The sequence below is a fragment of the Anomalospiza imberbis genome, chromosome 9, assembly GCF_031753505.1.
Source record: "Anomalospiza imberbis isolate Cuckoo-Finch-1a 21T00152 chromosome 9, ASM3175350v1, whole genome shotgun sequence".
NCBI classification, from domain to species: domain Eukaryota; kingdom Metazoa; phylum Chordata; class Aves; order Passeriformes; family Viduidae; genus Anomalospiza; species Anomalospiza imberbis.
The window spans coordinates 5482749-5496336 of record NC_089689.1 but is presented as its reverse complement, the minus strand read 5'-3'; the positions used below and the strand labels follow the sequence as shown (position 1 = coordinate 5496336).

The following is a 13588-nucleotide window of genomic DNA, read 5'->3' as shown; positions in this document are numbered from 1 at the left end:
TTCCTCTTGTGTCCTCTCAGAATCTCCCCAGCAGTACTTTGTACCCATTTCCTGTCATCTTTTCCACATGACTCTTGGTAAAAAGGGAGTCTCCATCTTCTTTGTGTCCCCCTTTAAATACTGGAACATGGAAATAAGGTCTCTCCTCAGTCTTCTTTTCTCACAGCCAGGCAAACCCAAGTCTCTCAGTCTTTCCTAATGGAGCAGCTTCCTGTTCCAGCATCATCTTTGTGGCCCTTGTCTGGACCTTTCCCAGCCTGTCCACATCTTTTTGGCACAGTGCCACATCTTTATATTAAAAATAAATTGTGAAGTTGCAAGTTCTGCACTGAAATAAAAAAATCCTTTATATAAGAAGAAAGCTGTGTTTTGATCAATCCTTTCAACTTTACTTATCTCACTTAATCTTCATCACTGCCATTATCTATGGCAACCAAAAGTTGCTCCAAAGCCCTATAGAGGTTATTTTAGAAGACCTGGTTATTTTAAATTATTTGTAATCTATTATATTCAATTTTGGTGAGGGCAAAAGTGAGTCTGGACTGTTTCTTGTGTTTTAAGAAGCTCTGGGCTCCTGCAGAAGTCTTTCATGGTGAATTATCTCTTTGCAGAATGTTCATTCAGGTCATGGCCAAGACATACCCGAGAGGATACGAAGCACTGCAGTGATTATATAACCTCTCTTGGCAGAATGTTTTCTAATCATGAAATGACTTCATAAGTGAATTTTTGGTTTCAACTAACAGATCACAGCACAAAGCACAATATGTAGAAGAAAGGGGGCATGAAAACTACAAGCACAGCCTCCTGAAAGTAGGGGGAGGGCCACCGAAAAGCAGAGAGGAATTGATGGTGCTTGAGCTTGCAACAGCAGAGTCGAAAGCAGGGGAGTGTAAAGTATCCCTGGCAGTTCTGGAACACTGAACCTAAACTAGATTTCTTTAAAATCAATGGAGAAACGTGCTAAATGCAGGAGTCACTGGACTATCCCACGTTGCTTGTGCTCAGAAGAACAATGTCCTTAAAAGCTCATTCATTTCAGATTTACAGTAGTGTCATTGCACTAATTTCAACAAAGCAGTTTTCGACCAGGAATCAAGTATGCCCACTTTATGCTAATGTAGAGATTTGATTAGCTGGCTTTCAGGATCTTTCTCTTTTTCTAGGAAGGACTGAAACTCTTCTATTTTCTTTCCTCAGGCATCTTTTCCAATCTAATTCATATTTGACAAACAAGACGAGAAATCAATTGTGTGTAGTATATATTGTATAATGACCCACAAAGTTCCTAAAACAGTTGTGCCTGCTCCAGAGCAGTTATTCAGGATTCTGTACACAATTCTTTGGCACTGTTACACCTGGACAAGTGCCACGGAAAACATGGCTCTGTAAAACAGGCAAACCAAATGGGTTGATGAATCTGTGCTCGTGTCACTTCTAAGTCGCCTCCTATCCTACACAGTCACAAACAAATCAGGATTTATTCTGACCTTTCCCACTGTATTTAGGAAAATAGGAACAGTGATATTGCAAGCTGGGACTATTCAACTCCTACAAACACGAGGACTGTACCCTGTGCCTGTACCATTCCCACCTCCACAGCCTTGAAGAGATTTTAGTGCCATGTTTGGATTTCTCAGGATTTCATAGAGCGCTCCTTACTGTCTCAGGTTTAGCTGGGACAGTATTCTATTCCCATCTGTTAGAGGTGGGGCAGTTCTCTTCTGCTCATTGGGCAGTTTTCTTTATCTCTCCCACAGCCAATCCTCCCTCCAGGAGATCTCTTCTGTACATGGCCACTGAGTGTCCCTGCATGGCTGAGAAAATTCCATCATCCCATGGGGAGATGCTCTGCCCAGGGGAGGAGCCAAGCATTCCTACCTGGATACAATCTGACCTTGGAAAACCACAGCAGACTTTTCCCACTGCATTCCCAGAGGAGCAGCTTTCTTCCCCACTGCATTCCCAGAGGAGCAGCTTTCTTCCCCACTACATTCCCAGAGGAAGACCAGGCCCATCTCCAGCAGCCTTGGAGCTTCAGAGGAAAACTCCACCCTTGTGCAGGATCCCTGCTCCAGCAGAAGCACAGCTGGCACTGCAGGAGGGCTGAGCCACCATGGAATGGGACTGCTGCCACCACCCTGACACACAGGGTGCCAGGGCCTGTGCTGACTCTGTCAGTGTTGTTTTTTTGTACTGTTGCATTTGTATTTTAAATTTTCCTAGTGCGGAACTGTTATTCCTACTCTCACAACTTTGCCTGAGAGCCTTTTAATTTCAAAACCAGAATAATTGGGAGGGAGGGGGTTTACATTTTCATTTCAGGGAAGGCTCCTGCCTTCCTTGAAGAGACACCTGTCTGTTCAAACCAAGCCACTTACCTCTGCCTTGGCATGCGGATGAGGGGCTGTTTGTGGCACCTCTTGCTGAGGCTGAAGAGTTTGTGCACCGTTCTCTGGGCCTTGAGGAAGAGTTGCTTCATGCTGCTCTCCAGCTGCTCGTAGCGCCGTTGGAAATTAGAATCCATTGTCCACAAATGCATCACAGCAGATGTGTTCAGGAAATAATTCATAGGCAGCCTCTTCATAAATAATTTGAATTCATCTGAAAAAAAAAATAATAGTCTTTAATTATGTGGCTATGGTTATTCTTGCAGCAGAAATTAACTTTTAATTTGTTTTTTTCTAGAACCAATTTTCATAGACTCAATCTTTTGAAATTTTAGAATTGAGCATTTTAACTCTTTGAAACTAGAAAGATGACTACATTTTTATGGGTAATATTAGAATAAAGCCAGTAAAATCCAAAATTTATATAATTTTTTAATTAATATTAAAGCAAATGCAAGCGTTGTCCTTATTTCTCAGCCTGGGTAATACAAAGATTAAATAAGAATCAGAGTTTCTTACCTTCAAATCTGGGATCTGAAAGCAAATGTGCATTTAATGATCAATGTTTATTGACTCATTTGAAGAACATCAGAAACTGTCTTAAAAGAAGTATATTCCAATACTTAGGACATGCAAGTAAATGTGATTTTACAGGCCATTGCTCTTATATATATGTTATTTCACCCGACACAAGGCATTAAATTAGACTTTCATAAGTATTTACAATTAAAATGGAGCCTTTCAAAGCATTTTATGGTACTTCAAAATTTTATGACACTTAAAAATGTTCCCAATATAACTTATTTTTTATCTCTAAAGTGGCGGGAAGAAGTTCTTCAATCACAAGGTCATTGTTACTGTGAACATGCCATGCTTTGTGACTCGTTCTGGTAGCTCAGTCCACACAAGATGTGCAGACAGAATCTTATTAACAGAGTTTTACGAATCAGGGAGTCTGTTTCCATAAGTAGAATGATGTATAACTTCTGAACCCAAACAAACTACCATTAAAAAGGCTCCAGATACTGGGGAAATATGTGAGAATGAGTGGCACGCTTGAATGCACATGTTTATCCTTTTTCTTTCTTGTTTTTGTGTATCAGTATGTTTCCCTGCCTGCCCTTCTGCCTGCTGCTATCCTCCCACCCTTCACAATCCTTTTTTTTTTTCAGCTCGTTCCTGCAATGAAGTCACTCATCCCACAGTTTGGCTTTCACCCTGCCAGATGCTCCTTTTGTATAGTTTATATTTCAGCAGACTATGTGAAAGCAAAGATCCCGCTGCCTGAAGTAGCCTCCCTCTTCAAACTAAAATAATCATAATATTTAACATTGGTGCAATTTTAGGTTGCTCATGGAAGAGGATTGATTGGGGTAAACATTCACTCACATCAAAGAATACTCCATTAACTTCCTTGTTAACAAGTCTTTTGGTTTAGCTTTAGTTTAGGTTTTTTAACATTTTTACACAAAGCAGGCAAAAATATTTTCTTTCTTACGGATGGAGAGACAAAGATATTTTCTAAATAAGCTTACTGACCCTTGACCACATCCTGAAGGACACAGGGCAGTGATAGAATACAACAGTCTCACTTCAGCAGAGTATTTTCTGTGATGATTTTATGTTTAATAAAATGTTTTTAATAATTCCTCTGGGAATGTGTTGTTCATTTTGCCCTCATGCCTTCGTCTTTGCACAGCCCCTGTGCTGCCCTTAGGCCATGTGGGAAAGGAACTATTTCTTTATCCTTTCAACTATTTGGAGCCTTTTATCTTTTGCTTTTTCCCTTCCTTAATCTTGTCTAAGTTGGTTTTTATCCTCTGTCCAGCAAGAATGTTCATTCCTGGGTGTACAGCTAACAATTTGAATTAATGGGAATATTTAATAAATTCTTCATTACCAGATGAGCATCTCTGTGACACTTGGTGTCGTTTTGGGATAGGATAGACAGTTCTGTTTTCTCCTTCCCAAGTGATAATTATTCCTTCCTTAGAATTAGAGAATAATTTGGGCCAGAAAGGACAATTATAGTCCAACCCTCACTGCAACGAGCTTCTCTAGTTTATGTTTCTTAGAGCCCAGTCCTCTTTCCCAGTTTTCTTTTTGGAAATGTCATAACATTCTTTTTAGTTTTAAGCAACTTTAATCATGGGTTTGTTCCCCTTTGCCAAGGGGGAGGGGAGCTGGGCTCTGTTGTTGGTTTAATCTTTAAACCACCAAGGCTTTGGGTCAGGCTGGGCAGGGCCTGATAAACTTCAACAAACAAAAAGGGACTTTTGGAGTTGTGGGATTTTAAAATTTATGTGTTGGGAATCTAGACAATATGGAGGAGGTAATCAGACATTAATCAGACATTAATCTGATTACAATCTCCTTGGTAAAGTTGGAGTCTCTCTCTGTGAGAGAAGAATGCTAAGGGAGCCACAGAACTGGACCAAATGAGCATGAAAGGCAGAGGGATCAATATCCAATAGAAGATCACACACTAACTAATGAAAAGAATGGTGTAACACAGAACCAAAGAATTCTTTGTTTTCTGTAAGTGTACAGAATGTGCAAAGTCCTGTAATGGACATGTGTAGTTGGAATGATTTCCAGTGCACATCCTGGCCAGAATAAAAGAATGCCTGACTCACTGACAGCTCAAAGACAGTGTCAGAGAGTTTAGATCCTTCCTGAGCTCAGTGATATCCTCACACTGCCCTTCCCAGCCCTCAGTCCCTCCCAGGTCTGCACAGAAGGTGTGACAGAAGGTTATATCTGGCTTGTCCCATTGGCTTGGTAAAGCCTCACAAGCCTAAAGACAAAAATATTAAAAATGGTAATTAAAAAAAAAAAGTAATAGGAAGTAAGGTTAACTGAGCTGATACAAAGTCCTGTACAAAGTACAGATCTGCAGCTTGTAAAAACCAGTCAAATTCTACCAGATTTAGAGAGCTGAGGGTATATATGTATATAAATATAGACTCTGACACCTCTGGGGGGGGATGAAATCCCAAAGCCACATTCCTGACTACCTGCTTAATTCCTAAGACCTCTTTTCCCTTCTGTTCCTTGGAGGTAAAGCTGGTAAAGCTCCTTAAAATTAGCTTCATGAAGCAAAACAAAGGCAACTCCCTCAGGAAACAGCAGGCTCAGAGGATGCCTTTTCAGCCCTCTCATTGCTCTAACCACGTATTTAAGGAATGTTGTCACTTTGCTGTCCTCTGCTCGATGGCACTAATCTCTACAGCTAACAACTGCTCCATGCAGTGTTTAGAAGTGATAAGGAAGGTTTACGCTCCTCGGCTTGCAGTGCAACAGCATTTCCAATCAGAAAATGGTTTTTTCTCCCTGTAATAAACATCATCTTTGACTACCTTTGTGCCCTGTCTGATCCTGCTAATGAGCTCCATAATGCAGGTGGAGGAGAGACAGAGATAAAATGAGCATGGTTACATAATGCCTGCTGCACTAAAAAAAAAAAAAAAAAAAAAAGATAATGTGCCCATATCTTAAACAGACACATTTCATGATCTGTGAAACTACAACATGAACTCCTAACACTGAGAGATGATTAAACTATTACACTCTAATCAACATACTGTGCCAGCCATTCCTGAGGATTAACAGACAGTATTACAGTCCCAGGGGCCACAGAAATTGATACTTTAATTCATAAAATCAGGGAATATCCTGAGCTGGGAAGAACCCACATGGATCATCGAATCCAACCCCTGGCCCTGCACAGGAAAACCCCAAAAATCCAACCATGATTCTTGATACCACGTAAAATCTGGTTACAGATCTTCCTTTTTATTTTCATGTGTGATTTTCACACTCAATATAATTTTATGTATTCTTAATTAATTGCAAATAAGGTAAAAAAGGTAAAACATTATATGCAGTGCTGGGTCAAGCAAGTTCATTTTCTGGCTGGTTGTGTCTCTTTCCACTTCTCCTTTCTGCCAGGTAAATCTTCCTTGTGTCAACAGTGCCTGGAGATGGAAATGGCATTCCATATTTCAGTGGGAAAGAATAAATGAGAAATATCATAATGGGAGCAAACATTCCTGCTGAAATCAGGTGAATATCAGACATATTTAGGCTGTGAGAAATACCTAGAGCTTCAGAGATGTAAATTGGATCCTCAGTGTTATTTAGTGTCAGAGCAGGGCTCAGTGCTGGGTGCAGTGGTTACCACTCTGCAGACAGAGCTGGCAAAGGCCAGAAAAATCCAGGAAGCCTCATCCAAGGATCTGACAGTGCTCTGCTGCAAGGGAAAAAGGTGCCTGCTTCTGGGGATTTGTGAAGGAGTTTTGAATGAGTTAGAGATGGGGCTTCTGAGTTGTTTTTGATGATGTAGTTTATTTTCTTCTACATAAGTAGGAAGGGTAAGTTCAGCTCACATCTTTAGAGCATGGTTCAGAAGGTCACAAGACTCTTATTACATGACTTTTTAAGGATTTGTTGACAAATAAAACACTACTAACAAGGATATTTATGTTTTTGACTTATCTTTAAATATTTCATCTTATGGATTTATGTTACAGTGTAAGCTTTCTTAGCTAATTATGTTATGACAAACAAATTTACAGTACTGCATTCTGAACTCCTTGTTTACCTTTGTGACTACTTTTATTTCTATATCTTAAACTCTAAAACTCTAAACTTTCTTTTATTTAGCTTAACATGTCTCTGCTCTAAACTATAAATCCACATTCTTGCTTCTAGCACCTAAGTTTGGAAGCCTTTTCCAAGGTCTCAGATCAAATCCTGTGTTTAATCCTAAACTTTGGCTTACAGGCCCAAAGTTCTGAGAGTTCCCTGCATTTCAGATTCCAGCACCTCATATCTGTTGGAAGAGAACAGGAACCCTGATCTCTCTGCTGTGAATATTTTGATTTTCCCTGGTTAATTGCTACAAGGCTTGCACAAGACTGTCCCACCTACACAGCACAGTTCTGGTTTTGTTTATTTGAGTGGTTTGTGGAACTTCTCCAGGCTGCCAAAATATCTTGCGTTTGCTTGTTTCCTAAGATCCCTTGTGGAGGGATCCTTGGAAGTTAATGGATTTATACCTGCTTGGGGATTTAGAACAGCAGGAGTCCCAGATTGCAAGGCAAGATGTATTCCATTTGCCATCTGTATGGCAGTTGTCTTCTGTTAAGTGGGCAGTTTTCCTTCTCTCTTCCACAACCAGTCAATCCTCTCTCAGGGCAGACATCTGCTGATAACGGGCCATTGAATGTCACTGTGTGCTCTGCCCAGAGGGAGGAGCCAAGCATTCCTACCTGGATATAATCTGAGTTTTTGGGACACCAGACTCAGCCTTCTCCCCTGGTTCCCAAGAGGAACAGCTGGGTTTTTCCACTGGACCTTCAGAGGAAGACTACACCCTTCTATAGGATCACTGCTCCAACAGAACCACACCTGACACTCCAGGAGGACTGCAGCCATTCCAATTTGGACTACTACCAACACCCTGACTAAAGGGGTGTCAGGCTGTATTCTGACTCTGTCAGTGGTTTTTCTTTTGTATTATTGCATGTATTTTGCTTCTTTTCCTTTTTCCTAATAAATTGTAATTCTGACTTGGAGTCTCTCACTGGTTTTGCCTTCAAACCAGAACACCACATTATTAGAGGTGCTGCAGGCTGACATCTGACAGCAGTGTCACACTGGAAATATGAAAATACCAAATTTTACCACTGCACTTTTGTCTCCTATTTCCTTTAGAGTAAACAGAGCAAGTCCAGGACTGAGCTTTGAAACTGTCATTCCTGAAATTTCCTCTTAAATCATATAGGCACTGTTTCCCCAGTCAGAGTAACAGAGATTGGTTCAGGACTAAGGACGTTGGAGCAATTTCCTCCTCACAGCCCAGACATGCTCTGCACAAAGGCAGGGAAGAGCCTGAGCCTCTGCAGTCACGGCAGCAGGAGCAGGGGGACAAAACAGCAGCTCCTTTGAGCCATGGCTTGTGCCTAGGGAAGTCTCAGAGATGTGCTTATGGAACACCAGAACTCCTAAGTAAATAAGAAAATTCAAATTTGACATGGATTTTTACCAAAGGAAATAGAATACCAGGTTTTTTTCCCCTGCTGGTTCTTATTATGGCTGAAATAGATGACAACATACACGTGACAGTAATTGAGGTGAAAATCTATGTACAATTTAGAAGAGCATAAAGGACAGTTTGAAAAGAATCTGCATTTGGTGATATGCTAAGGAAAAAATTGTTTCATAGCAAAATAACTCACAAGAAATTTCAGCCACCTTCTCTCAGTCTCCAGAAATGGCAGTTTCTGGGGACATGACATGCCATCAAGCATTATTCTGTTGTTTAATTTAATGTCATATTTTCTGATGAGCCATTATATCCCAAATGAAATAATATAATCTTATGGAAACAAAACTTTCAGCTTTGGAAATTACAGCATAGTGCTTCAGTAAATATATAATCCTGTCTAATTGTGGATTACATCGTCTACCCAAAATCAATTTTAATTTTTTTAAACAATATTTAAACCCTAAAAAAGCAATTATGTTTTCTGGGCAAAAGCAGCCTGACAATAACTGAAAAAATGTAAGAATCTTTTGTTGACTGAAACATACTATTCAATTTTATGTAGCCTATGTATTTTCTAATAGTAATAAGGATTTGGATTTTAGAGGTTTTTTCATTTAACAAAGTTCAGTAAAAATATGTGTGTAGGAGAAAAACCCTTTTTTGACATTATCATGTCAAAATCTACCATTAGAGAGCAATTGTAATGGGCTGTTTTGTCATTTCTCTAAATGAGGCTCTAAGGAAACTCTTTTCTCCCTTAAAAATCTGTACATCAGTCATTTGTACACACATGCTCTTTTTTAGTCAAGTTCTTTAACTTGCTCTAGAGGTATTAAAATTCTGCCATCACAGTCTAGAAGTGAGTAATACCTCATGCAAAAACTGTTCTCCTTTGGCTCTGACAAAATGTTACAGTGGGATTAAGGCAAACTAGCAAAAATCAACTGGTCTTTAACACATGAGGGTGTGATGGTGTCGGAACAAGCAATGATATCGACTGATGTGCTGCTCCAAGTCAGAGTGCTGCAGACAGCTTCAAAATTAGCTCAAGTGAATTCTTGTTCTCCACTGCATTTCCTCTTTTCTCACTCTCATGTTGTGAATTGCAAATGATCACTCCTCTGTACAAAGCACTGCTCCTTCAGGAAGCCAGCTCGCTTCTTCAGCCAGAGTTCTGGGATCAGATGTTAAGTCAGACTTCTTATTTCCTTGGGCAGTCTGTAGTCCAAGGAGAGATGATCTTGTGCTTCAAGCATGTCAACTCTGACATCAGATTAACTTTCACAGAACTTGTTCCAGTCAGGATTTGGAATTTGCTGCAGTCAAGGCTCAAGTGCCCTTATGGGGAATAAATTTCTCCATATCCCCAGTGTGAATCTCTTGTTTCACTTGATGCCTGTTGTCTCTCTCCACACAGAGCCTGGCTCTCTTTCCCCTCCCTGCAGACAAGGTGGCTGCTCTGTGTTCTCTGAGGTCTTCATGCCTGGGGCCTCTCCTCTCGAGGCAGCTTCTCCAGCCCCCACCTCTCTGATGACATTCCTGACCACACTCCAGCTTCCTGATGTCTTTCCTGTACTGTGGAGCCCAAAAGTAGATGCAGCATCTGAATGTGGTCCAAAAAGTACTGAGGCTAATCCCCTCCTTGATCTCCTGGTCCCTCCTTTGTAGCACCCACAATGTGGCCTTGGTGCTGTCAGGCCACTTCACCCTCTGCCCCGGGAACTTCCAGCAGGACTGCTCCTGGCCAGGCAGATCCAGCCCAGCTAATGCTCTGCCTGTCCAGAGAAGGATTTTTCTTTTTGCCTTGTTGAACTTCACCAGGTCCTTGTTGTCCTGATCCACCAGTTTGTCCAGCTCCCCCTGTATGCCAGCCCTGACCCTGAAGATTTCTGTCTCACTCCTTCAAACTGGCAGCACCTGCAAACTTGATGACAGGGCACTTTCTCCAAGTCATTGCTGAAGAAAGTAAAGAGAACAAGTCCTGGGACAGACCCTGGCTCTATTGAACTTGCCACCAGTTTTCAGATAGGATGTGTGACCCTCTAACCCTTTTCCTCACAGGCCTGAACCTGTGTGACTCCTGATGCATTCCCAATTCTGCCATTCCCCCTCCCATCCATGAGATGATTTTCCAGTGGTATGTGCCTGCAATAATGCCGTTCCAGATTACTGCCCAACAGATGAAAATCTACTTAAGGAACTCAAAACTTTACATTAAATTAAAAAAAAAAAATCAACTGCACTTTTAGTTCGTTCCTGTTGTGTTTTTCCTTCAAAGTAACCTGTCTCCTTGTCTCTGCTAATCATTTGCCTACACCTGGTTTTAATAGGACTCCAGCCTTCCTTTGGCACAATTCCTTCTATCAGCAAGCCAAAGTAAACAGATAATGTAGCATAAGGGAAAGCAGTGACAATCACAACCAACAAGAATATTCAGACCAGAAGCTCTCCTTGAAAAAAACCTTAGGAAATATCTCTAGTAGCTCCAGGAGTTTATTTCCCTACAGAAACAGTGACACAGAGCAGCAAAGTCAGCCAGCCCTGCTGTGTGTCCATTTCAGGGCTGATTATCTGCTGGTGCTGGAAACAAGACTATTATTTAATATAAATACTTACTGGTTTTTCTTACAGGTTAGGAGTTGGAAAGAAGACTGCCATCTCACAACAGCCAAGGAAAGCTGCTAAAAATACTCATGTCATCACCAAAAAGGCTCTTAAGTAGAACTGTGCAAGAAAAGCTGAAAGGATTTTTAGAATTCTAAAGTAATCTTAAATTTTTATAAATTTTCTAAAATTTTCCAAATGCCTCTAATTCCTCTGAAATCCTTTAAAAGGAATATTGCAAAGTTTTCCTCTTTTACTTTGCTTTGAATCAGTCAAAATACTTCACCTTGATGGAATATAAATTTTTTTATTGTTAAGTCAACTTTTAGTTTCATATTATAACATCAAAGTTATGAAGCAAAAGAATTTTTAAAATTAATAAACATTTCAAAATGAAAGTTAAACGCTTTACTGCAATCCTAAAAAATATTTTTAAAATTTTAAAAAAACAAACCAACAAACAAAAAAATAGCCCCAAAAACAAGAACAACAACAACAAATTTTGCACTTACTCAAAGATTATTCCTGGTGGTTTTATTCAAAGTAGCTGTCTTTATATTTTGTAGCATCCTATATATAAATCTTAATTTCTGCTACACTTCAACAGACCTTTCTGTTTAAACTGCAAGCTCTTCAGAGAGGCCTGGCTCTTATATCTTTATAGGGCAGTCAGCTCAACAGACCCCAGATTTAATTGTTGCCATTTATTACAAATAATAAAAATAATTTTGCCTATTGTCCCAGGAAACTGCACCCTCCTTGGAGCTCAGTGGGAGCTGCAATTAGTGTAAGGGGTAAGAGTTCTGGAAGGAAGATCTCCTAATTCCCATTTTATCACACATTTTACTGTATTGTTTGTGCAAACCTGTTGCTGCTCCAACAGTGTGACCACCACTGCTATCATTCCTATTCCATAACAATGTTTTTTTAAATTTTAATCAGGGCAATAAATATGATGGTGAGTCAAATACCATTGTCAGCTGTAAATCAAGACCTGAAAGCACAAAGCTGGAAGTCTGAGAGGATATAAACCATGGGACCCACATTTCAAATGGTTGGATGTGATTGCTGTTCATTAAAGTGCTGCCTCAATATTGTGTAGATGTTATTAAAGAGATTTATAAAAGATAGATGTTTTTTAAAATATCCCACCATGATGCAGAAGCCTGGAGAAAACAAAGTGCTAAAAATGAACATATATTTGTTTTTATGTTGCCATGAATTTTAGTTCTTCGTGATGCATTACTCAATTTGTCAAAGAAGTAGCAGCTGTGTTCCAAGAAATATATGTTTGAAAATAATCCAATTCAAAGAAGCAGAAGAGTACAGCTGGAAACAACCTTATTTCTTCAGAGAAGAGACAGTAAATCTGAATTTTCCTTCCCCTTCTCCCTCCAATTTAGGCTAAATCAGCCAGCTCTCCTGATAATTAAAATATTTCCTTCTCCAAAGCAAAGGATTTCTCCTTTAAACTTTCTGAAGGACAAAGGGAAGGGAAGAAATGTGTGTTTCCTGCAAGACATGGCCTCTGTTTTTCAAGGAGGAAAGGAGGTCCACACTTCCTTTTGGACAAACTATTTGAAGAGGAACAATCCAACTGCTACAGAAACCTCAGGGAAGCAAATTTGGATGATTCTGGCAGTGGGGCAGATTTGGAGGGGTGGGGGGAGTGGTTTGGTTGATTTCTTTTAGAAGTGAGGAATGCTGCAAGGATAGCTCCTCTCATCCTTGTGCTCTGCAAGAAGGAAAGAACAGGGATAAGTGTCAGCATGAAGGTGGATTTGGTGGGGAACAGAGATCCTCTGGTCAGCCATTTATATACATAATTCTGAGGAACCTCTTGTAAATGTTAAAAGTGATCAGAGGAAATGGTGCCAAGTTGCACCAGAGAAGCTTTAGATTGGATATTAAGGAAAATTTCTTCATGGAAAGGGTTGTCAAGTATTGAACAGGCTGCCCAGGGCAGTGGTGGACTCAGCAGTCCTGGAAGCGTTTTAAAAATGTTTGGACAACAGGGTGGTGGTGCTGGTTGGTGGTTGGACTTGATCATATTAAAGGTCTTTTCCAACCTTAATGACTCTGTGGTTCTGTGATTGATATTAGATATGTGTATGAATATACAAACACATGTATATGTGTATGTTGTAGAGTTAATGCTAGTAATGTCAGCCCGTCATAGCAACACGAAACCAAAAATCCTCCTCTCACAAGGCTGGAAAGTCTCCTGGGGCCACATAAAGGTGAAATAATTTCAGTCAAAATTGGTAGTGAAACCAGAATATCATCCTATAAATAGTGGATTAATTCAGAAGTTCTGCTGGGCAGGAGATAACTTTGCCTGGACTCTGCTACGAGCTGGAAGGGCCCACATTTCCTACAACGAAGCAACATGTTTCTTACTGCAATCTAAATATGACCCGGACAGCAAGTTCCCTTTCCAGAAACCAAAAAGCCAGACTCCACAGCTGTCTCTGTAACTCCCAATGTTTGAAAGGCATTTCCTCCATCCTGTCAGGTTTGATTTTGGTTCATTACTCCTTAA

General features: G+C 40.2%; 1 protein-coding gene across 3 annotated transcripts in view; it reads right to left on the bottom strand.

Moving 5' to 3' along the window:
* Positions 1–13588, bottom strand: part of BRINP3 (BMP/retinoic acid inducible neural specific 3) — a 198537-nt gene that overhangs the window by 34208 nt on the left and 150741 nt on the right. For all 3 annotated transcript variants that reach the window (XM_068199476.1, XM_068199474.1, XM_068199475.1), the window contains one exon: positions 2382–2604. In XM_068199476.1, coding sequence (XP_068055577.1) covers positions 2382–2604 — 223 coding nt within the window. The remainder of the gene's footprint in view (positions 1–2381; positions 2605–13588) is intronic.